The sequence below is a fragment of the Electrona antarctica genome (genome assembly GCF_951216825.1).
Source record: "Electrona antarctica genome assembly, chromosome: 12".
Classification (NCBI taxonomy): domain Eukaryota; kingdom Metazoa; phylum Chordata; class Actinopteri; order Myctophiformes; family Myctophidae; genus Electrona; species Electrona antarctica.
The window spans coordinates 30,532,745-30,558,165 of record NC_136793.1 but is presented as its reverse complement, the minus strand read 5'-3'; the positions used below and the strand labels follow the sequence as shown (position 1 = coordinate 30,558,165).

Sequence of the window (25,421 nt, the reverse complement as noted above, 5' to 3'; positions counted from 1 at the left end):
GAAACTGAACAAAACATAAGTAAGCTTTGCCTTATGTAAAAAAAATAAGCAACAATGTATTTTCCCAAATCAAGTTACAGAGGAACTCACTCACTGAGAGAAAAACTAAACTCAGCTGAATACAGAAAACTAATACAGGCCTAAATATAGACCTAAAGTACACAGCATAAATCCTGTTCTGTGTCAGTCTCTGTACTCAGAATAATGTAAATACAGTTTCATTCTTACTTTATCTAAAGCTTAATGGATTTAGATACAAACAAATGAACCCTGCATGAGCAACTCCCTGATACTTTGCCCATTATGTTTTGTTGATGGACCATACTGTACACTGCAGTGCTGCAGGTTGATTAATATGTGCATATTGTATACTGTACACATACTGTTAAGGACAGAATACTGTAGGGTGAGGAAAGGCGGCATCCAGACATCATCTAATTGTCAAACAGCTGAGCTTCCCCTCTTATCAGCTCTAAAAGTGAGAGAAAGTGGGAGAGACAAAGACAGAGATACGGTATGTTGTCACTACACAGACTAATGATGGAATGTCTACTCCACTGGTAATGGAACCTTTTATTGTAGGCTACATGGAGTATAATATTATATGAGCTGAAACTAACTTTAAAAAGGTTAAAAAAAGAAAAAAGTAACATATCACAGGAAACTAGAAAAGATCTGTAGTGCTCGGTAATCCAAATATTTGTGAAGAAGGTGCTCTGTAGTAGGGAACACAAAAGTCACTGTTCTGGCAAACATAAATAAAAAGCCTTTATTTCATGGCAAAAACAAAAAAATCAAGACAATTACATCAATTTAACTAAACAGAGCTGGGTTGCACCAGATGCATAACTGCACAAACGCATACATGTTATGCCAAAACAAATTATTTTGGGGAAGTACTCATATGTAAGTTTTACCACAAAGGCTTTTTAATTAACTTGAGTTAATTAACTTGAGTTAACTCATGTTAATTAACTTGAGTTAATTAACTTGAGCATGCATGCATGCACGCACGCACACACACACACTTCAACAGACAGCAATAATTCACTGCTTACTTAGCCGCAGTTTCCATTAATTCTTCATCCAGTCTGGGTTAGAGTCCGGTCATAGAGTAAAGGTTAGGTGTTAGTAGGGGAGAACATATCAAGGGGACAAGCACAGTGCCAGTGCAAATTTGTGTTAATTACTTCGACATCAGGTGAAGGCTACACTTCCATTTCCTGTGAGTCTATGAGTTACGACTTCCGTAGACCACAGCAGAGGTGCAGTAACCATTTCAGTTGTGAAGCGCCAACTGCCAACCTGGACATGTATATGGACTATAATCTTATACGCTCTGCTTGTGTGCCTGCTTGTTTACAGAGTTAATCTCGCAAATCACTAGACAGATCATTCTTCTTGTGCACAATGCCAGTAGGCCACAGAATTATCCAGCCTGCCAGGCAACCTTCCTGTGTTTAGTATCATCAGATATCATATCATATATTATTTTGTAATGTGTTGTCTGAATTGGGTTATGCTTAGTCTAATCATTCTCAATAGAATCGAATTAGACTAGACCAGCGGTTCCCAAACCTTTTTGGCCATGCACCCCCTGTTACCTCCCGACCTAGCTGATGCACCCCCTGTTACCTCCAGACCTAGCTGATGCACCCCCTGTTACCTCCCGACCTAGCTGATGCACCCCCCTGTTACCTCCCAACCTAGCTGATGCACTCCCCTGTTACCTCCCAACCTAGCTGATGCACCCCCTGTTACCTCCCGACCTAGCTGATGCACCCCCTGTAACCTCCCGACCTAGCTGATGCACCCCCTGTTACCTCCCGACCTAGCTGATGCACCCCCTGTTACCTCCCGACCTAGCTGATGCACCCCGTTACCTCCCGACCTAGCTGATGCACCCCCTGTTACCTCCCGACCTAGCTGATGCACCCCCTGTTATCTCCCGACCTAGCTGATGCACCCCCTGTAACCTCCCGACCTAGCTGATGCACCCCCTGTTACCTCCCGACCTAGCTGATGCACCCCCTGTTACCTCCCGACCTAGCTGATGCACCCCCTGTAACCTCCCAACCTAGCTGATGCACCCCCTGTTACCTCCCGACCTAGCTGATGCACCCCCCCACATGGAAATATAAATTGCATAAGCTATATAGAGACATATATTTCCTTTTTATGCACATATATGCACATATATGAACCTGAATATGGCATAATATATGCAGCATAGGCTATATTCTGCATTACTTGCCATATATTGGCATAATATGTTAATATATTAAAAATAAAACCATAGCACCACCATTAGACTTTTCATGTCGCGCACCCCCTAGAAGGCGCTCGCGCACCACAAGGGGTGCACGCACCACAGTTTGGGAACCACTGGACTATCTGGAATGTCTGCTGTGGTCTGTGGAGGCCTTTAAGCACATCATGCTTTAGCTGATGGAATGTTTAGAATACATGCATGACATTTGCAGCAGCAATTATATGGCATCATTTTAGAAAGAAGGTTTGGGCAGGCTTTTTGTAGCAACTTTACAGCAATTTTGCTATAACTTTATAGCAATTTTATAGCAAATTGTATAGGATATTGAGTAAGGCAAGTTTGACAAAGATCCATCCTTCATTCACTCCTTCAAGCATTGGGGTTTATGTGGGGTGTTGGGTTGGGTTCAAGGGTTAGAGTATTTTGGGTCAAAAGTCAAAGGAAAGCTAACATGGACTAACGACAGGCCAGGGCACATCACAGACAGGGTCATATAGGTTACTAGTATACAAGACATCGTGGGAAAGGAGATATCTAAGGTCAATCCAGAGCATAGGGTAAAATGTAGCATTCAATACATTTCAGGGTTATCTACAGGTCTGTCCAATCGAGGCAGGTTAGTTGAATTACCTCATGCATGCAAATTTGTGTATACCCCGCTCCTCGTCGTACCTTTGAGGAGAATGAGAAAGGCATGATTGTGTCTAAGTTAGGGACTTTAAATAGAACGTACTGTGCATTTGCTGTCTGTTTTCCCTGATGGTTGAGCTACACCAGGCTTTCCAAAGCGTTTGTGCGCGCAAACTTTATCCCCAAACTTTATCCCTCCACCTCCGTGCTGACGCAGTGACTGTCCTGTTTCTGGTTTAGCTTTACGCGCGGAACGCATGAATCTCTTTGTCTTCGGTCAGTGCGGTTTATTGTTTATTTGCATGGCTCAGAAAGGAAGTAACATGAGGACCTTATCGAGTTGTTGTCGGAGGAGGAGAAGGAATACATGTTCACGTCGAGAACGTGGAAGGTAACGGGCACAGCAGATTGTATTCTGATGATGTGCTAACTGCTTCTGGCTGCTATAATGTTAATATAGACATATGTCTTCTATTGTGTTCTGAAGGCTGTACTGCCACTAGTGTTAATGTTATATTTGTCTCCACCAGGCCGAAGGCATGGGGAGAGAGTATGTTTTGCACTCCGTCCGTGTGTCCGTCCGTCCGTCCGTCCGTCCGTCCGTCCGTCTGTGACCAGCTAATCTCCGGCACCGTTAACCCGGTCGATGCCAAATTTTGCACACACACTCCCTGGATGCCAACGATGAACCTCTGCCCCAAAATGTCCAGAACGGCCTGTTATAGCGCCACCAGGAGGCCGCTTTGTGCAAAACAAGTTTTTGGACAGTACACCTACAGATTTTGTCCAAACATCACGCAAATTGGTACACAGTCTCTCTAGAGCAAGGGTTTTCAACTGATTATGAACCAGGGACCACCACCCTGACTGAGAATCAACCTGGGGACCACCACCCTGACTGAGAATCAACCTGGGGACCACTACCCTGACTGAGAATTAACCTGGGGACCATTGTTGTGTTGGGAGGGAGGATATGGGCGTGGTGTGGGGGAAAGAAATTAACCTTCCATATTCAACTCATGTTGCTGTTCATTGTAACTTACTCTATGAGTAAGCAGACACTTGCGATTGATTATGGGCACATTTCTTTAATAATGGTGACTCAACCAGGCAAACCGGTACGGTTTCCCTTGAGATTCTAACTCACCTTTCTGTGGAAGTTCTTGACATCCGACTTCCCAGTAGATCTGGTGACAAACACCAGATCTGGTGACAAACGACGCGTCATCGTTTGTCACCAGATCATTTACTGCATTGTTTCTTAACTTGTGGTCAATGCAATAAATCTTCACTTTCCTACATTACTAAATGCATGGTCAGGGACCACATGCAACACCTTCACGGACCACCAGTGGTCCACGGACCACCTGTTGAAAACCCATGCTCTAGAGCCATTCAACGAAACGGGTCTTTCAGATTTCTCGGACTCCATCCTGATTGGCTAAGATTGGCTTCCAAAGTTCGCAGGAGTGCTCAGTTTCAAACAAAATGCTGCAAATCATGAACACATTGTGTGATTTCCGTGAAATTGTGCACGCACATTCCCACTAGGCAGAGGAAGAAATGCCACATGAACATTTTCAACTCAGCCTCATGGTGGCGCTATAACTGGCTGAAAAGTGTTTTACGTCTAACTGCACGGCTCTGTGGATAACTTTGTATGCCAACTCCCTAGAGGCCAAGGAAAAACCTTTTCCTGGAATTTTTCACATCTGCGCTTTATAGCGCCACCAGGAGGCCGACATATGTCAAACACATTTTCTAATATTACTCCTTCAGATCTTATCCAAATTTCACGCAAATCGGTACACATGCTCTCCATAGTCATGTGATCAAGACGGGTTTGTTTGATTTCTCATAATCCACCCTCATTGGCTACGATTGGCTTCTAAACGTTTCAGGAGTAGCCCGCTTTGTACAAATCGCCACAACTACTCAACGCAGCGTCCGATTGTGGTGAAACTGTGCATGCATATTCCCACTAGGCTTTGGAAGAAATGCCACTTGACCGTTTTCAAATCAGCCTCATGGTGACGCTACAACAGGCCAAGCCGCGACACACACACACACACACACACACACACACACACACACACACACACACACACACACACACACACACACACACACACACACACACACACACACACACACACACACACACACACACACACACACACACACACACACACACACACACACACACACAACCTGGTGGAGACCTGTGCCCAGAAGGGCACTTTTTCTAGTTTGTATTGTGTTCTTATGGCTGCCTGGCCGGGCCGCTGTGCTGCGCTGCTGCTGCGCTGTGTGCCAATTATGCCCCCTCTCCTGTTGTGTTCTCTCTTCTGGTCTCTGTACCAGTGTGCGTGGACTGTTTAGTGTTTACTATTACATTTATATGTTTTGATAATCAGCGCTTTGCCATAGATACCACTGTGTGCGCAGTGCTCCGTTTGACATGCTCCGTATTTGAGCTCACGCACCCCCACCCGCCCGCTGTTGAAGTATACCCCCCACCACCCCCCCGTCATAAAACGATGCATCGACTTAACTTCGACTTTACTGTCCGACAAGTCGACTGGGAAAAATCTCAACTCGTTAATGCCCTAGCACACACACACTTTTAGATCACTTTTTAGATCCAGTATTTTAGTGTGCGTATGCGGGGCTCGCGTTCCGTGCTTGGTGTAGCTCGGCCGTGAAGAGTATGCATGCATGACTCAATTCAGTGAAACTACGATTTATTTATTTTTTTGACCCTTCCTACTCAAATATGTTTCTTATCCACCACCTAGTCAGTCCTCCTCAGTTGACAAACAGGTTGCGTAGCTCCCAATCTGATCACAGAAGATCAGGACATATTTTAAATGTATCATAATGAGACGATTGTACAAGGAGACAGACGTAAAGTGAATGAGAGGAGTTTTGATACAGAGACCGGTCAAAACAAATTGTTATGGGTGAGGTGGACAGTGGAAACAGGTATCGAAGGCTTATCGATGTGTGTCGACAACACAACAGTCGAGTCGACATGTCTTCCCAGATATATCAAAACTATGTCTGTTACCACAGCAAGTTTAACCGGCTCCATTGATAACATCTGCTTGTACATGTGATCACTGTGATGTTTAGAAAATCGTATAAGATTATCCTCATGTGCGGAATGAAACCAGGTTTCAAAATCAGGATTTCTCAGATCCCGCAGTGGGATCTGAGAGAGTGGAGGGTGAGCGCCACCACCAAACTGGTTCACAGGAAGTAACACATGCATATTATACATAATTGTGTTACGGACCGGTTCGCTCTCCATCACCTCCACATCCATGTGCTGTGATTTCTCTGTGCCCATCAGCGCCACTATAGAGGGTCCCAGAGCACTTCACAGCACACCTCAACACAGGTGTTCCCTAGCTCCTATCTCCACACCTGAGGGACATCTGCAATCATCTCCTGAGGCTACAAGAGCCAGCCCCACCTGGAGCTCTGTGCCAGTTCCTCACCAGTCTAGGTTGGTAATGTTAGACAGCCAGACTTAGGTTCTCAGTTTTTAGAGCTAGCCAGTTAAACGTCACGCCGTTACTGTGCATTATATTCTCCTCTGTGAAACTTGCCACTGACTCAACCTTTTCTTCTCCCTGGCCTCTCACTAGCCCCCCGTGTTTGTGAATAAAATATCCGCCCGAGGGGGCTTTATCTCTGCTTTGCCTCTCCTTGTTGTGCTTTTGGGTCACACCACACTCGAGTCATAACAAATTGTACATTGTGTGTGTAAATTGCGTGTGGCTGCGCCTTTGCGGATGCCACTCCCAGGCTCTGGAACGATCTGCATCTCCCCATTCGACCTGCCCAGTCCATTGAGGTGTTCAAATCCTTACTTGGCTTTTAATTGCACTTGATCCTATCTAATGAGTTTTAACTATGTATAATTTGCATGCGTTATTTCCTTTTAACCAGTAAGAACTAAGCGGTCCACAAGGAAGCATACTAGGACCTTTACTGTGCCATATGTAAACGACATGACATCAGCTTGTGACTGCAACTTGTTCCTGTTCGCAGATGACTCAGCACAGGAACAAACTGCAGGTTGAAAAGGCCCTCAGCTCTGAACTCGGTAGAATCTGCACCTGGCTCGCTGATAACAAACTATCTTTACTTCTATTTGGATCAAATAGTAATCTCAGCAAGGCAGATGGCTTCTTGGTTAGAGTGGGTGACAATATTATCACACAAAAATATGAAATTACCTACCTAGGTTCCATCCTGGAGGCAAATCTTTCCGGTGATAAAATGGCCACCAACGTAATCAAAAAAGTCAACCAAAGAACAATATTCCTATACAGGATCTCCTCACTGGTCAACACAAACACCTTGAAGACCCTAACAGGAGCCCTCGTACAAGGTTTCTTCGACTATGCATGCACCTATTGGTACCACAGCACCTCTAAGGCCCTTAAAATAAGGCTTCAGACAAACTGGTCAGGCTACCCACCTCACCCCTGCCCACTTTGACAGGCTGGAATGGCTTAGGGTTGACGACAGAGTACAGCATCTTGCAATGGGTCTGGTCCACAAGATTCGATACACCACCAAGATACCCATGCACCTGTCTAAATACGGTGAAAAACGGTCAAGGAGTATTAATCTCAACGAAGTCCACACCCACAACACCAGAGGGAGTTCAACAAACCATGTGCAACCCAGATTCGGCACAAACAAGGGACTAAATTAATTTCGCTCCTATGCCACCAAAATGTGGAAGTCATTAATACATGCGAATCCCTTGACTCCTTCAAAACCGCTCTCAAAGGGAACCTACGGACGTCTGCAATTCGAAACTGGCCCCCGTAAAATCTGAATCCCCCACCCCCGTTCCCCCTGTTTTTTCCCTTTTTACCTCTATGATGATTTCCTGTTTTTGGCTATATAGAAGTGTATATTTGTACGTCTCTAAATGTTGTTATGAATTGAACATGGTGGACCCTATTGTAAACAAGTGTAATGCTTTATGGTGTTGTCCACAGTTAACAGTCTTGTATTGAGTTGTGCTTGAAATGTACTGTAAACTGTTAAATAATAAATAATAAATTCTTCAATCAATCAATCAATCAATCAATCAATCAATAGCCTTGCTTGAAGATACATCAGACACAGAACAGCATGTTTAGTGGACGACACCCAAAGGCAGACATCCCACCATGCCTGGAATATCACAGTAACAGATCACTAGGAGAGTCAGGTCACCTGCAGTCAGGAAGGTGAAAGAATGGCTCCAGTTTACAGGAATCTTAATAGCAAAGAACAATGTGGAGAGACTACATGACGATGCTAAACATTGTAAGAAAATGTTATACAGAGGATAATCAAGTGACTAGAACCAGCCAGTCAAGGAATTGGTGTGAAGATCCTTAAGATGACAGTGCTAGAAGGTGATAAGTGACACTGTTCAGAATCTTCAGATGCTTAGCCATGCTGAGGAAGCAGCTCATCACCATTAGGACTGTAGTACACCAGTGCCAAGTTGCACTGCGGGTGCAACGGGTAAAAGCACAGGTGTGCTTAATGTTTAATGTTGAAATTTGACTTGTTATTTGAATACAGTAAAAACAAAAGAAGTGTAAAATTGCAGTGCATAAGAATAATGGAAATATATAAAATAAAAGGCAGCAGCAAACAGAAAGGCTTTAGGCTATGTTTTAAAAGAAATAGACGCACGACACCAACATTCTATAAGTTAAACATTACACTCCAATATTAGTTAGAATTGTATCGTTACAGGCAAAGCAGACTTCAGGGATCACCTTCCTACACAGTGTTAAAGAGCATCAAAATATGTATCCATAAACACTGTATATTGTGACAATATGCACTTGAGACTTATTTTCCAAAAAAAAAAAAAAAATGTGCAAAGCATAACCTGACTCACTTGACTATGCTGGGTGGAATATGGATGTACTCCATTGGAATCATTCCTTGCAGCTCTGCCAGACTGTTCACATACTTGATCTTGCTGCTGAACTTTGAGCTGAAGAGGTGGGAGTAGGATGTAGGACCAGAAAGAAAGAAAGAAAGAAATAAAGAAAGAAAGGATTGAATGGGAGAAATTTCATGCTGTCAATGTTACCGATGAATAGCAAAAAAGAAAAAGAAAAAAGAAGCTCACAAAGGCGTTGCAATGCATTACTCACCATGTACTTATCTGTTTTGTCAATCAAGTTTCACATTTTTAACATTTAAGTCTAATGAATCAAAACAAATGTGTGGCTGTCTTTTTGCCATTGTTACGACACTCATATCCACAAAGAATACCTTGAAGCTACCTTGCCAAACCAAACAAATGGTTCGCTGGTAGAACTGTCCTCATGTAACACTGTCCTTTGAAAAGCCAGCTATCTCTATAAATGTTTTATTTGTTTGATTAAAAAATATATTTTTGTCTATAATGATCTGCCCAAGATAGACACACCAGGATTGATGTGGTTAACATTAGGATAGCCAAACACTATTCAATTGAAAACACATACTTGTGTCGAGGACGTGTCACTCAAAGTCGCTGCAACATGAGTCCCATTTACTACTTACTTTCTATTTCTTAGAAAGTTACGTTAGTTAAGATACTACTGGATCGTGTCATGCAAGTATAATGCTATAACCTTATGAAGGGTCTGGTGATTCCCAGCACTGTCCGTATGAACCAGGAAGGGTGAACGATGATGAATGACTTAAGATCTTTCTTCAACCTATGAGAACAATAATACAAGAGAATACAAAAGTGGGAGTGAGTGTATGGTCTCCATTCGGAAGTAGAACAAGAAATTAGGCAAGCATACAGAGTATATCAAAATGAGGCCAAATAAAAGCATTGTGTCAGAAAAGAGTAGGGAAGGACCTAGTAGCGATACAGTACCTCTCAAACAAGCCTGAACAATTCTTTGTACTGGTGTAATGGACTGGACATGCACAACTTAAGTAAATCAGGCAAATCACCATTATTAAGTAATGGTTAATGTCAACGCAAATCACTGTTGCTAATACGTCAGTCCTCTAGTTTTTAATATTTTATATAGGTCTATGGCTCTACCCAGAAGAGCTGGTAGGGTCATCAGCTAATGTGGCACCTGCCTGCCTATTAGTCACATACTCTTGTCCTCTCTTCCCTAGAGGACATCCACCACCTTTAGAGTTGCTGGGTTACTTTTGTTCACTTCCTTCAACCAATTACAGCACATTACTTGCTCACTCACTCATTACATTCTTTGACAGAATTAATCACCATAAACTCTTTGTCAAACTGAAGCAGAGGGGTGTGCCTGGATGCATTATACGCATCCTGGCATACTGGTATGCCAAGCAGAGTATGCAGGTAAAATGGGGGAACAGCCTATCCTCCCCCTTCAGTGTAGGCAATGGGGTGAGGCAGGGGGGGCTGCTGTCCCCCGCCCTCTTCAATCTGTATATGGATGACCTGTCAAGGCTGCTGGGAGGGTGTAGGACTGGCTGCATGATAGGTAACACTTTGATCAACCATTTTATGTATGCCGATGATTTGGCCATTGTTTCCCCGTGTAGTGCTGGGTTCCAGCAGCTACTGAACATTTGCTCTGATTATGGGGTTACATATGATGTCATATACAATGCCAAAAAGAGTGTGGTAGTTATTTGCAGGACCAAGGAGGATCAGAAACAACATTTTCCAGTGTTCTACTTGTCAGATCAAACCCTCTCTGTAAGCAGCAGTTGTAAATATTTGGGGCACATCATTAATGACAAGATGGAAGATGATGCTGACATGTATCGACAACGCAGAATGCTGTATGCCCAAGCTAACATGTTAGCCAGGAAATTTCACTACTGCTCAGTTGAGGTCAAGGTGAACCTATTTAGAGCATACTGCACCCCGCTGTATACAGCCCCCTTATGGGTGAATTATTTAAGGTGGCTTATAATGATGCTCTCAGGATTCTCCTGAAGAAGCCTAGGGGTGGCAGTGCTAGTCAGCTCTTCTGTGACTCTGGCCTAACCACCTTCCATGCTCTCTTGAGAAACCTTATGTTCAGCTTTAAAAGCAGACTTGATGGGTCACATAATAACGTGATTAAGGTGTTGACCAATCCTAGGTTTAGCACGGTTAGATACCGCTCTTTGATGTGGAAACATTGGTATGAGTGCCTCTTATAGATTATTATTTTTTTTTTGTGAGAGATTTTTAGAGTTTTATGAACCCCTGTATTTATTTGTAACTGTTTTGTATGTTTTTAATTGTTGTTTGTCTTCTATTGGCTACGGCTGTCAATAAAGTTTGATTGATTGATTGATTGATTACACTCACTACTGACTCAACTCAGCAAACATGATTTTGTGCTAATTGTCTTTTCAATACATTCAGTTTAAGTGTTGATTTATTTATTTTTAATTTAGGTTTTTCTTCAACATAACATAACATAACATAACATAACATAACATAACATAACATAACATAACATAACATAACATAACATAACATAATATAACATAACATAACATAAGTGGGAGAGGGGAAAAGGAACCTGCAGGTAACAAACAAAACAAAACAACAGTCTGTGATAACAGACTCACACACACACACACACACACACACACACACACACACACACACACACACACACACACACACACACACACACACACACACACACACACACACACACACACACAGACACACACACACACACACACACACACACACACACACACACACACACAAAAGAATACCCAATCTACATGTTGTGTTGTAGATCTGCTATTTTTTGATGATATTATAACAACATATTAACAATACAACTACAAGGTGCAATTGTACCATAATTCCCCCACAATGAATGCTGTAATAACATCATTATAACAGTATGTTCATTGTGTGTGTGTGTGTGTGTGTGTGTGTGTGTGTGTGTGTGTGTGTGTGTGTGTGTATTACCTCCTGTCTATCATTTGGTAGCACTTTTTCATCCAGCCAAACCCAGGCATCTTCCTACGAGGTGTAGCACCATTCAGGTAAACAATCATGTAGTCTTCGGCCACCATTAACTCCAGAGTACTGATCACATATCTAATGCAAGCGCAGGCGTGCACACACACACACACACACACACACACACACACACACACACACACACACACACACACACACACACACACACACACACACACACACACACACACACACACACACACACACACACACACACACACACACACACACACACACACACACACACACAAAAACTCAAATATTTTGTCAGCTGTTGGTATTTGTCCTTGTGTTTTTTAAAAGGCACTGGCAGCTGTGTGTTATACTCATATACTCACAGGAAAAGGTTTTCCATAACATAATGGTAATTATCGCAGTCACTGTCTGGTAGAAAGCAGGCTGCAAACACAATGATGGCGTTCTTGTCATCATAGTAACCTGGAAACATGGACATAATGGGTGATCACAATGTGCTTGTACTGTATGAGCAAGAGAGAGGGAAAGAGAGTTAACTACTTACTGTACTTACCCACTAATCTTATGTTAGTAAAACGGACCTGGGATGCACCTGTACTTGGACTGCTTTTTCAGCCTACACCAAATCTCTTCGCCAATAACAGCTGATCTACAAGTTCATAATGCGTCATGTTGCAACACTTTGTAGATAGGCTATTTTTGGCTATTAATGTTCCCCCCAAAATAAGGACAAGGGGATGTATTTTTTTAAATTCAAGACAAGCATTCTCCTACAGAGGTTTCCTACCGTACAGGCTGCTGCCATTGGAAATTACTTTCTAAAGTTTTTTAAAACTATTTTTAGTCCTGAATATTCCAAGCTGCCAATCGCTGTGATTGGTCAAGACCGCAAGAGAGCTTGTTATGTATGGATGTGTGTGTGCGCCAGCATCCATGTGACATACCTCCATGTGAGATGACTCTGTGTGTGACTGTGTGTGTGTGTGTGTGTGTGTGTGTGTGTGTGTGTGTGTGTGTGTGTGTGTGTGTGCGCGCGCTAGCATCCATGTGACATACCTCCATGTAGGCCATTAACCATTACGTCGACTCGAATACCATAATATTCTATATATTATCCGTTAAGCGTTGATCTATAAGCGTTGTGAGCTTATAGATCTGCTATGTTCGATGCGCTACACGGCTACACCATTCTACGGCGCAGCATAGCATGTTACGTTGTTGATGAGAGCATAGCGGAGGAGAGACACACAGGGTGACGGGACGGCGCTGGTTGAAAAGAAATGTATCCGAGATGTTATTCATTCAATTCATACAAGCCTATGGCCCTCATTCATACAAGCCTATGGCCCTCATTCATACAAGCCTATGGCCCTCATTCATACAAGCCTATGGCCCTCATTCATACAAGCCTATGGCCCTCATTCATACAAGCCTATGGCCCTCATTCATCAATGTTCCTGGTCTGGAGCTGTCGTACACTCTGTCTGCACCTGTTTTCTGTCTGACCAGCTCTAAACATATTTATTCACCCCTAAAATGTATAGCTATAAAACTAATAAATATTATACATGTGAAAAATATATATTTTGTAAAGGCATACATCAACGATGTGTCTTATGAAATTTGTAGGAGATTTCCAGCAATACAAGCAATTAAAATGACGCAATTAAAAACAGTTTAGATGCTTAATCAAACATTGCTTTACTGGCTCTGTCAAAACATATGCAAGCACATTATGTGTGAGATGATTTTGACCACGAGAGCACAGTGACATCAGACGCCTATAAATAATCCCTGAGATAATATAACATTTTTATTTTGGCATAAATGGACATGCACGCCTTTATTTTCAAGTGACATGACAATGACAAGCTTGCCTATTGGTATAGGTATAGGCGTTAGGGACTTAATCATTAACCCATTTAAATAAGTGCCTTAACAGTCATTCAGATAAATTGCAGATCTGGTCATCTGGATCAGATAGGCTGAGTGCTTATGCGAGATCATGTTGCTGTGATTCATGTAGCCTTGACTTGACAAAGGTTGCACCCACAGTCCCACACGGAATAATCCTACTGGCCAACACTGCTGTTTCTTTCCAGTGTGACAAAATGCACACTTGCAAGTAGGTGCATGTGTGCGCAGACATGACAGGCAAGCGAGGCGAGAGGGAAACAGACAGCGGTGAACCAATATTCCCAGCGCTTGCTCCATGCCCGCCCCTCTTGACCAGAAAGCCCACTGGCTGGGACAGGCTACTAGACCGGTGCCCGGCTTTAGAGCACCGAGTCAGTAACCATGGAAGTTGGAGATCCATGCCCCACCCGGCTATGCAATACCCGTTGTACCCGTGTCAGAGTACCCGTTCCACCCATCTGTCTGTGTCCCTTTTATGCCCATATATGGAGATTTCTGTATGTGTCTCTCTGTGTCCCTTTATTCCTATATATGGAGTTCTGTGTCAGGCATGCCCAAATATAGAGTGTTGTGATCCAGCTTATGTAGTTCTGTGTCAGGCATGCCCAAATATAGTGTTGTGAGAACAGGCCAGCTCCATATATGGACCCTGGGCAGGGGCCCTGTCCAGAGCCCGGGGAGAGCCCTTTTGTGGTGGTTCTGGACAACGCGCGTGCGTGCGTGCGTGCATCCATGTGACATACCTCCATGTGATATGACTCTTTGATAAGGCTCAATGCACTTCATATCAATGCGATGCTCCTGCTCTCCAATCACTATGCTCCTCCACAGCCTGCTGTCACTGCGCTCCTCAGATGCATCACATTCCAGGACAGCATCACTTCTTCCTGCTCCTGCACATGGCTCCGACTCTCCTGTTTGTGACATTCACAAGCAGTTAAAGTGAAAGCTTACATGCAGTATGATGCATGTACTGTTTTAAAAACAATTCAAATTAGTATATACTCGCAACTCTACTTCAGTGGTCAGTTTAATCATGACAGGGATCGTAGGAATACACACGTTTTGACCAGAAGAACACATGCCACTGGGATTATCATGAATTAAGTTTAGTGGTAAATTGAGGAATGTCTAACAATTGGGGAGTTTCAATAACGATGGAGTCTCCTTGCATTCCCTATAAACGCACCGCTGTTGCATGCATGTCATGTCCAACATTTCAGACCATTTTATCCATGCTTACATTTGTTCTTTCCTATTTCTGATTGACAGGTTGAGAATGGTCTTGTGTTTGTATAGTCATGGAAGACAAGTGAGCCAGTTTGTGAACATGACATGATTTTGTGTGTCTTTGGGTGCATGTCTGACCTTGTCCATTGAATTCAAGGGATTCAGCCTCATCAGGTGTGTCCAGGTCATCTATATTGAGATCCAGGTCATCCCCTGTGTCTAAGGCCTCATCTCCTGTATCCAGCGCATCGTCTGAGAGGAGGGACCCTTCACTATGGTCCAATGACACATTAATGCGAGGGGCTGACAGCTTCTTTCTTTGGTTGGACCCTCCTGACAGATCAAGGGTGGAGGGTGGATCTAGGCAGGGTAATATAAACACCATAAGATAACATATATGCAGTGATCTGTTGTGGGTCAGGCCAGGGCCTATAATGAGTCACATTAGTATTCATATTTTGGTCTTGAAATGAAAAATATGAAGAGGCTGTTTAATAAAAATCTATAGGAATATTTCAACATTATAGATTATATTTAGATGCCAGGCCCCACTCCAAATTCTCAGTTCTTCTGGACACATCTGCAAATTAAAGCAGTTCTGGAAATGCTAAATCATAGCCAGTGTTTAAATTACATTCCAGTGTGAGTATGATTGTAATCCAGTGATATTTTCTAAAGATAGCGATTTAAGAGAACTTCAGCTTTCATTGGCTGAAATGTTAGGTTTTAAAACCACAATCGTCTCCTACTTCAACGTGAAGCTTTTTACATATAGGCTACCCTTTTCTGGGTTGATTCTTATTTTTATTCTTTTAACTTTGTCTTTTTCGTATTTTCTATGCATTGTATTTGTGTTTTTTTGTGTTTTTCTGCACCTCTGTACCACCTTAGACTTACCCTCGATTTAAATTTGTCTTAGAGTTGGCCTTAGTGCCACTATAAATAATTCTATGGGTCCTTGGCTTGACATGCTTTATTATGCAGCCTTATCCTATAGATGTGGTGGGAGTGTCAGTCTAATCTTCTTCATTGCAAAACGGCTTGTTCTTTGTTGATCTAGCTGTCCCCTATTATTCATACCTGACGACGAAGACCCGTAAGGGTCGAAACATTGTGTCTTCAATAAAGTTACCTGGGAGCTTGAGAAACAGTGTGCGGACTGCCTCCCTTTTTCACTGTATGTATCTTTTATTCAGCACCTGTAGATTTTTTTGAGATGTGCGTGCTTGCCTTTGGACTCTATCTTATAAGGTTTTAAAACCTCATTCACAAAAAGAAAAAGAGATGCATTTTACAATTTTACCCACGCATAAAAATGTCTACATCTGTCTCTCCCCCTACACTGCATGTGATCAGTATGCCTGATTCAGGACCCCCCCCCCAAAACTGGGCGCAACGAAGAAGACCAAGTCAAAGCTGGCCTTAAGTTGAAGCGCAAAGCTATGGGGAAGATAGCTTTGTCCACGCCTCATTTTAGGATGAACACACATGCACAACCTTTGCACTGTGTTATCTAGATTCTAGACCAGTGTTTCCCAAACAGCAGGTCAAGACCCATGTTTGGGTCATGGTAACGGAACCATTGTTATGGGTCACAAGTAAACATCCCTTTTTAGTTTACTAGAATTTATCAAAATCAATCAAAACATTTTCAGAAACTAAAATGAAATTTCAAATATATATTGTATACATGTTCAAAATATCCAAGAGACAAGAGAGGTGTTTCGAGCTTGTAGACCGGCTATTTTCACTGGTTTTGGTCCCGGGGACACATAAAACGTAACATAATAAAACTTGTTCTAGACAACATGCGTGTGAGGAAGTTATAATAGTGCCGGTGCAAGACACTAATATCACTTCTAGCATGGATGGCGGAATATTTAGTAGTAGGCTAAAGTAGTATTTAGAGGTAATCACAATAAGTACTGCTAAGAAAATGCTTCAAATATCAGCACTGGTACTGGATATTATAGTGCATGTTGATGTTACCTGCTCTGTTATCCATCTCGTCTTCATCACTGGAGGCCGTCTTTGTCACCATTCCTGCTGCACCATCTCCCTGTTGAAAGGACCTGCCCAGAGGCACATCAATACAATAATGAGCGACCACATAAACCAGCATCGCCATTGCTACCACAATCAAGGGCACGACTACACACCGTATTGGACTGAATAAAACAAAGAAAAGCATTTAAAAAACACTGTCACATGTTTCCCTTTCCATTGGATGAGGAGTGTTTTGATATATTGAGATACAAAACAAACACATGGAGATAAATGTGCATGGAAGTGACAGAAAGAGACAGACAGACTCACTGCTTCCTTCCCAGACCTGCACGTGTGGGATGGTGAGACAATGCCAAGCAGTGTTGCTGACCCTCTCCCCACTCGCAGCCAGTCCCTCTAACAAACCCTTATTAGCATAGGGGCTGCTAACAATGGAGAAATGCAGCACAAAGTATAACAAGTACTTTGCAACACTTTTTATACCTCACTGACAAGGACCCCTACCTTAGAGTTCTTTACACAACAAATTCACATGGCCTCTTGATTCTAAGCAATGATTCCACACTTGCACGTGATTAAACACATGCAAGCACAGCACACTAAACACTACTGTAACACTTGCCCACAGGGGAGGGGGGTCGCTTATCCCTCTGGCACTACAAAGAGTAGGCGGGTCATTAGATTTACAAATTGGGACAAAACAAATACCCATAATGCAATTGGAATAGTAGAACGTTGCAGTACGCGCAGACACATGCACAAGCATCAAATCTATACACGCACAACGCACACACCACAGGATGCTGTCAATGGAACTATTGTCTAATATGTCTATACAGTCCAAACCTTGTTGTGTAACTTTGGAGTGCTTGATGTCATTTGAATTCAATTTGAATAAGTAACCTAATATATATGTTGATACTTCACAGAAGAAAGGAGATAAACTCTGAGAATAAAAAGGAGAAGAGAGAGACAAAGGAAAACTCAAACTCATGGCAATGCAATGTATGCTATTTTTAGTTATCTACTTCAGTGGAGGTATACGAAGGTATATATACCATACTGTATCCACTTCTATTTTAGTTGGCACGTATAATATCATCATCAAACCATTCAATACCAATCAAGACCCTAACCCTAACACAAGGAATCATAATACAGACATATAGTAGTAGGTATGATTCCTATCGTTATGTTTATCCTTTACAAAATCAAAATTGTATTATATGTTTTTCCTCATATATATATCAAGTTTAATCATGTTTACGTGAATAGTAAATTACTAAATTCTGATTAATTGAATATGAAGGACCCCAATGGAAACAAGCCACAGGCTTTCTTGGGTTTAAATGCTCTTAGTAGAACTTGTATTGAACTGTACTTTCCTGTGCTTTTTTCTGCAAACTGTTAAGGTATTCAATCAATCAAAAGTGGATGAACGCATTCTGCTTGGATGGTCAGTCTAGTTAGGGAAAGTTGGACACATTTTTGACCAATCTGCAAAATAAATGCTTCCCCATAGCTTTCTTCACAAATGTGTTCATAAAGGTGATTACTATCACTAATACCAATCAACCAATTTGTACCAGTACAACTCACATGGGAAACCACGCACGAGCCAATCAAAGTTGGGTTACCCAAATAAGAAAAGGAAAAAAAAGAAAAAAGGCCAATATGAACTGGTGCCTGATGGGATGTCTAATTATGGATTTTGTGGGTCCTGACTCTTGGATCCATCCCAACGATTCCTTTCTTTAGTAAAAAATGACTCCTGATCATAAAATCGGCCACGCCTACTTTTCAGGGGGCATATCCATCAAATTGTGGTCACCATACTACTTACTGATCTTTGTTGAGTGGCATATTTTGATTCTTGGGGTTCTGAGAACATCAAATAAAGATATTTCCATTTATACTGTTGTGTTTGTGGAATTTGCATAATTAGCTAATTATTGGCCAAAAATTGGAAATCGCTATAATTTATAGGGGTGCGATGATATGGGTACCTCACGATACGATCGATATCTGTGGCAATATTAGGCCCTCGATAATGATAATATCACAATATTTGTAACTGAAAATGAAAAAAATAACCCATAAAAGGCAAAAAAGATTTTTTGTGTCACAAACTGGCCAATATACATATACAATGTACATGAATCTTGCCTCCTCCAAACAGTAAAACACTGATTGCAACTTTGCAACTTGTCCATAACTTGTCTGTCCACAACAATGTGTAACCTACTACTACTAGTACTAATCGATATCACGATATTGGGAGGATGATACAATATATATATCGTGGGAGGAAGTATCACGATATATCGATCTGTGTTGTTCAACATGATCGTTGACATCGGGAATGCATTTTTCGTGGAGCATTCACCCAGGTGGGCGTGGTTATTTGCCGACTAACCCTAAACTTAACCTCACAAAAACTATGGCTAAACCTAACCTTAACCCTAACCTCACAGAATAATAACCTCAAAACCACGGCCACCTGGGCGAATGCTCCACGAAAGAGTCAGACCTGTTGACGTCATCAACCGTGCGTGTAGTGTATGGCAAGCCACCAACTACTTAGACTGTGTGTGCCTGGAGCCCACACGGAAGAGATTAAATTAAATTTAAAATTAACCTGCAAAAAGGGGAAATTTCCAATGAAACAGGAACTAACAATAACATGAGCTGACTTTCTCACGGTTCTTACCAAGGAGTGCACAAGGAAGAGATTCCAGAGTGGCAAGGCAAGCCGTTAATTACTTACCATGATGACAGTAGATGACTAATCACCATTCGAGAAATGATCAACACAACATCCTGTCAACACCAAGAAAGCCCTATACTCTTCAAGGAAAGCCAAGGTTTTCAGAGTCACTTCTAGGCAGAATATCCACTTAAAACTATAATATGGATGTAGTGCTGCACAATTAAACGAAAAAAGATTGCAATCTAGATTCAGACAACTATGCAATCTCATTTAGCATGAGTCAGCTTGGTGTATAAGTACATCCCCCAGCCATGATGTACAAGTACAGCCTCAGGTAACCCCTACCTCCCAATCTCAGGGTGGACACTCTAACCACAAGGCCACTGAGTTGGTAGCTCGCACAAAGAGGCTGGGTAATCCTGACCTGCACAGCTTGGATTCTGTCTGAACAACAAATCTCTGGATTGAGTTAACTGACACTGATGTCTTTTGTCTTGAAACCCAATGGTACCATCAGCTATGCAAGCACGTACTTCATCATCGGGAACAAGGAACGGATCATCAGTAGGGATAACTTACAATAACTTGGCCTGCCAATTTCTGATAATTCTTTACACACGGGATACCACCCTGAATTACTTGGGTTAAATTAGAGTATACTCATTTCTCCAGACACCCTACACCACTGTTCTACTGCATCATTCACATCGATAGCATGCATGAGGACATGTTTCTGTTTCAGATACTGCCATGTGGTAGGCCTACAGTAAGGCCTCACTCACACCTATCGATCTAGCATACAACATTGATGCATGGTAGATTATTGTAAACAAAGGGTAAGTGTCATGGCCGCCCCAATGCATTTCCACTGGAAGTCACATGGTTTGACACAACATTTTTGTTGTACGGCTTTCGGCTATGTTTCGACTGCCCCCCTCCCCCTCATACAACAAAAATGTTGTGTCAAACCATGTGACTCCCATTGGAAATGAATTGCGAGCTTGCATCAGTAAACAAGTCTCATGCATCAGCTATACAACAATCTGTTGTGCAGGTGTGAGTCAGGCCAAAGTGTCTACGTAGCCACACTGGAATGGACTACTGTTGCTAGGCTATGATGAGGAAGCAAAACCAAAACATTTTACTCTTATGTACTCTTATGTACTACACACGCTATGGAATGGAAATTAGTCTCGGTGTGCGAAAGACAAATTTCCATTTTATGTAAATGTAATGGACAATAACGTTTTCTTTATCTTGAACCATCAAATATAGCTGTGCATGAACTGGGAGCCACACCAGCCCATCAAAGCCACAATATTACTAAGTCAAGTCGATTCATACCACCACCATGAAGCATGTGTAAAAAAAATATTTCTAATGCAACTGTTTAGACTCAACTGCCGTACAACCCCGACAAAACAAACACAAAACAAGTAATGTGTACATAATGTCACTCACACATACTTATTAGGACATATAGCCCTCAACAAATGACATACGGTACATTTGTGAACAGCTCAGGTGTGTCTTAACATGCAACACACCTTACATTGTACAATGTAGTCACATGACTTTCTTATTTACATAATAAGAAATGTGACAATACAGAATGTCCATGCCTGCCCTTCACACCAACTACCTGGTGTTATCACACTATTTGACATCTTTATTGGTTTTGATAAGTCAAGTTTGTAAAGTAGCCTTGGAAACGCTTGAGACTCTCAAGCTTTCTTGTGTTGTCTTGAAGGTTGTGGTCTTGTGGATTGTGTTTGTGTGTGTGTGTGTGTGTGTGTGTGTGTGTGTGCGCATGTGTGTGCGTGCGTGCGAAAAAAGCCAGGTCCGCAAAGGTCCCTTCTCATTTACAATACAAACTTTCAACTGATAATTCAAGTACAAATAACTGTATGTACTTCATCCTGTAATTGTCACCTCACCACTATTCACTCATACCCTGCAGTGCTGTGTTACAAAACTTACTAACATTTAGTTTCCGTTTTCAATGAAAACACACACACACACACACACACACACACACACACACACACACACACACACACACACACACACACACACACACACACACACACACACACACACACACACACACACACACACACACACACACACACACACACACACACACACACACACACACACACACTAGCAGCACCAGTGGAGTTTGATCCAATTCTTAAAATGTTCTCTGCTCTGATTTCTCTAGCAGTTAAAAATATCACTCTCTTTTTTTATTTGTGTATTGCAATATTTGTTTTGGAGAATTGGAGAATTCAAGAAAAACTTTATGCATCAACAATGATAGATTACCATTAAAATGTAAACATGTTATCATTATTCATTTCTATGAATATTTTTGCCAAAGAAACGGGGTATCAAGTACCACTTTAAAAGGTTCTATGCTGCCTCCTTATGGCAAGAGACAGTATAGCAACTGTAATCTACAAAGCCTCTGGAAAACAACTAGAGCAGAGGTTAAAGAGGTTAACTTTCAGCTATAAGCTATTTAAAGTAATGTTGATTGGAATTTATTTAATATCACATAAATATCAGTGTCACATTTAAGAAAGAGAGTTCACTAAAAGAGGAGGATGCCATCCTTCTTCAGAACAGTTTGCTGTTTACAAGCATGCTCATTTTCATCTTGTTCATCAAGGATGGCTATTGGTTTATATTAACTGCCTAATGCCTATATTATACTCTTTATCAATCAGTCCAGGAGGTATAATTGATAACTTTGGGCCATACGAAAGTGTTATGTACAGTTAAATGGCCCAAGTGTGCCTACTGATCAGCACATACTGTATTAGTGAAGGTCTAACCTTGAGAGGAAATGGGCATATCCGTCTGGAGCATACTGAGCATGGTCTTCGTTCTCACGGTGCAGATCTGAATGGTATAATGACTCTCCATCACGTGAGGTCACATGTTGAACATTGTCTCTGGATCCGTAAACCCCCAAATCTCCTCTGTGATACTGAACATCAGCCTGGTGTTGTCCTGGACCTTCTGAGCTGTGCTCTGCAACTCCAGTCTCAAAATACTCTCCAACATGCTGGGATCCGTACCCAGCCGTTGTGGGCCGAGTCCCAAACTCTGCATAGACATCAGTGTTGTCCTGCTGGCTGTCACCTTTGGTTTCAAAGTAGACTGGACGAAGGTCACTTTGGGTTTCAGTTCTCTGGTCAGGGTAGTGATAGTTATAGCCATATTGGGTTTGGCCATCCGTTGAGCTCTTGGTTGTCTTAGTTGATGTCACCTCTTGGAGTCTGAGGGACAAAAAGAGAAAAATCACACCCGTGTGAAGTGAGAGGCGCTCTTATCATCATACATCACATTCCGTGCTCAACCAATCATCACAAATGTCATTCCGGCCAATCACTTTTGGCTTCTTCACTTTTCTGCCCTCACTTTTATCTTAAATTTGATTTGTAGCCAATGAAATCATCGCTATGGCCAATCAAATCATCACAAATGTCATTCCGGCCAATCACTTTTGGCTTCTTCACTTTTCTGCCCTCACTTTTATCTTCAATTTGATTTGTAGCCAATCAAATCATCGCTATGGCCAATCAAATCATCACAAATGTCATTCCGGCCAATCACTTTTGGCTTCTTCACTTTTCTGCCCTCACTTTTATCTTCAATTTGATTTGTAGCCAATCAAATCATCAAATAGCCAATCAAATCATCGCTATCAGCCAATGCCCGGAAAGCTGGGCATAGGAGCATAGGGGCATAGCAGTAGCACCTCTCAAAAAATAAAAATAAATAAAAAATAAACGCCACAGGTGAACCTCATTTGAGTCTTCTCAATGGAGGCATCTCGTTGAGTTAATTAACTCTTTGTAATGCTAAAATGTACTAAAATGTAAGCTTTGGCAATGATTTTTTCCATGGAATAGCAGACCATTTAACGTAATGTTTTGCTCTCACGTTTACTTGATAGACAGCCGTATCATCAGGCATATTAAACCTATAGCAATGTTACACCCTGTACTAATGCAGTTTAGTAGCAACACAGGCAAAGTCTCTCCTGCGCACCACGCACGCACGCACGCACGCACGCACGCACGCACGCACGCACGCACGCACGCACGCACGCACGCACGCACGCACGCACGCACGCACGCACGCACGCACGCACGCACGCACGCACGCACGCACGCACGCACGCACGCACGCACGCACGCACGCACGCACGCACGCACGCACGCACGCACGCACGCACGCACGCACGCACGCACACACACACACACACACACACACACACACACACACACACACACACACACACACACACACACACACACACACACACACACACACACACACACACACACACACACACCTTGAGCTAGGGGAGCTGTTTCCATTAGCTGTGGTGGGGCTCCAGCTGTAATGAGGCAGGTAATGCATATTTAATGAGGCGTAAACAGATTTATAAACACACAAAGGGCCACAGATCAAATCCGGATCCCATACATAAACGCACACACACACACACACACACACACACACACACACACACACACACACACACACACACACACACACACACACACACACACACCACACACACACACACACACACACACACACACACACACACACACACACACGTACTAAGAAATAAAGTTCCACTCTTTCACTCTCACTTATGCGCTCTCTCTCTCTCTGAGGTGTGTTGCAAGGCCACATGGGTGCAATATTCACCACATGACCCTTTATCTTCCCATTATTGCACACATGCACACATGCATACACATCATGTGCATCCAACATCCTACCAGACCTTGGGATGGCCTTTTAGCTCAGTGTTTCCATATAGTCTGTTTATCCATGCCAATGCTCCAACACACTAACTAACTAGTAACTACCGTGTGTGTCATAAGAACTCTGAGAAAATGTTGAATTATTGCTTTAAGTTGAAGGGGTATTTCAGACTACTGCAATTTGTCACGTTATAATATTTAATTTGTGCTGAAATGTGGCTGAAAATAGCCAATCGACATGCACACAAAGAGTTGTGGATGCGGCATGTTATTAGCCGTTATGGTATTAGCTTGTAGATTAGCTATTTTTGGAATTCATCATGAAAAATTATATTGGGCTTAAAAATATTTGGCCTCGTCGAGAACTAAGATGAAGCTTGATGATTCGCAGTGCAGTATATTGCTTACCCATAACAGGCTGCTTCTTGAGAAACATTGCCTCTCATTTGCTGTTCAGATGACCACTCATCACAATCAAGTGATGCCATTGGTTGCTCGGTTGAGTAATCCATTGTGTTCTGGTGCAGTTTCTCCCTCTTGGGTTCAAATGTCTTTCCTTCAAATTCAGATGAACAAACCCTAGTCAGCTCACTGTGTGTGAGCATGCCAGTGGGTTCTGTGTGTGAAGAAGGCCCCAAACCAGCTTCCTCCTGTTCATTCTCCTTGTCGTCCTGCTGCTGTTCTTCCATGAGATCTCCAGCAAATGGTAATCCAATGTCTCTCTCTGTAGTGAGGGCTGATTCACTTAGTGGGGTGCCAGTCAAAGAAGTGTTGTATGAGAAAGAACTGTTGGTGAGTACAGGAGATTGTAGTTCTGAGCTAATTTGAGAGATGCCGTGTCCCCTTAACTGACCATCCCAACCTTGGAGACCACTCAAA

The 25,421-nt window shown here is 42.4% G+C and overlaps 1 protein-coding gene across 1 annotated transcript; it reads right to left on the bottom strand.

Annotated features, from left to right (window-relative positions):
• Window positions 1-159: 159 nt before the first annotated feature.
• LOC306933560 (protein prune homolog 2-like) lies at window positions 160-25,135 on the bottom strand. Its single transcript, XM_079515821.1, has 11 exons — window positions 24,951-25,135; window positions 24,119-24,163; window positions 22,590-23,036; window positions 17,022-17,104; window positions 15,171-15,392; window positions 14,546-14,716; window positions 12,248-12,347; window positions 11,856-11,987; window positions 9,556-9,642; window positions 8,829-8,927; window positions 160-472 (listed from the first exon to the last, which is right to left on the bottom strand). Exons 1-11 carry the CDS (start codon window positions 25,052-25,054, stop codon window positions 442-444), a joined length of 1,521 nt encoding a protein of 506 aa, XP_079371947.1. The 5' UTR covers window positions 25,055-25,135; the 3' UTR covers window positions 160-441.
• Between the last annotated feature and the right edge of the window lie 286 nt (window positions 25,136-25,421).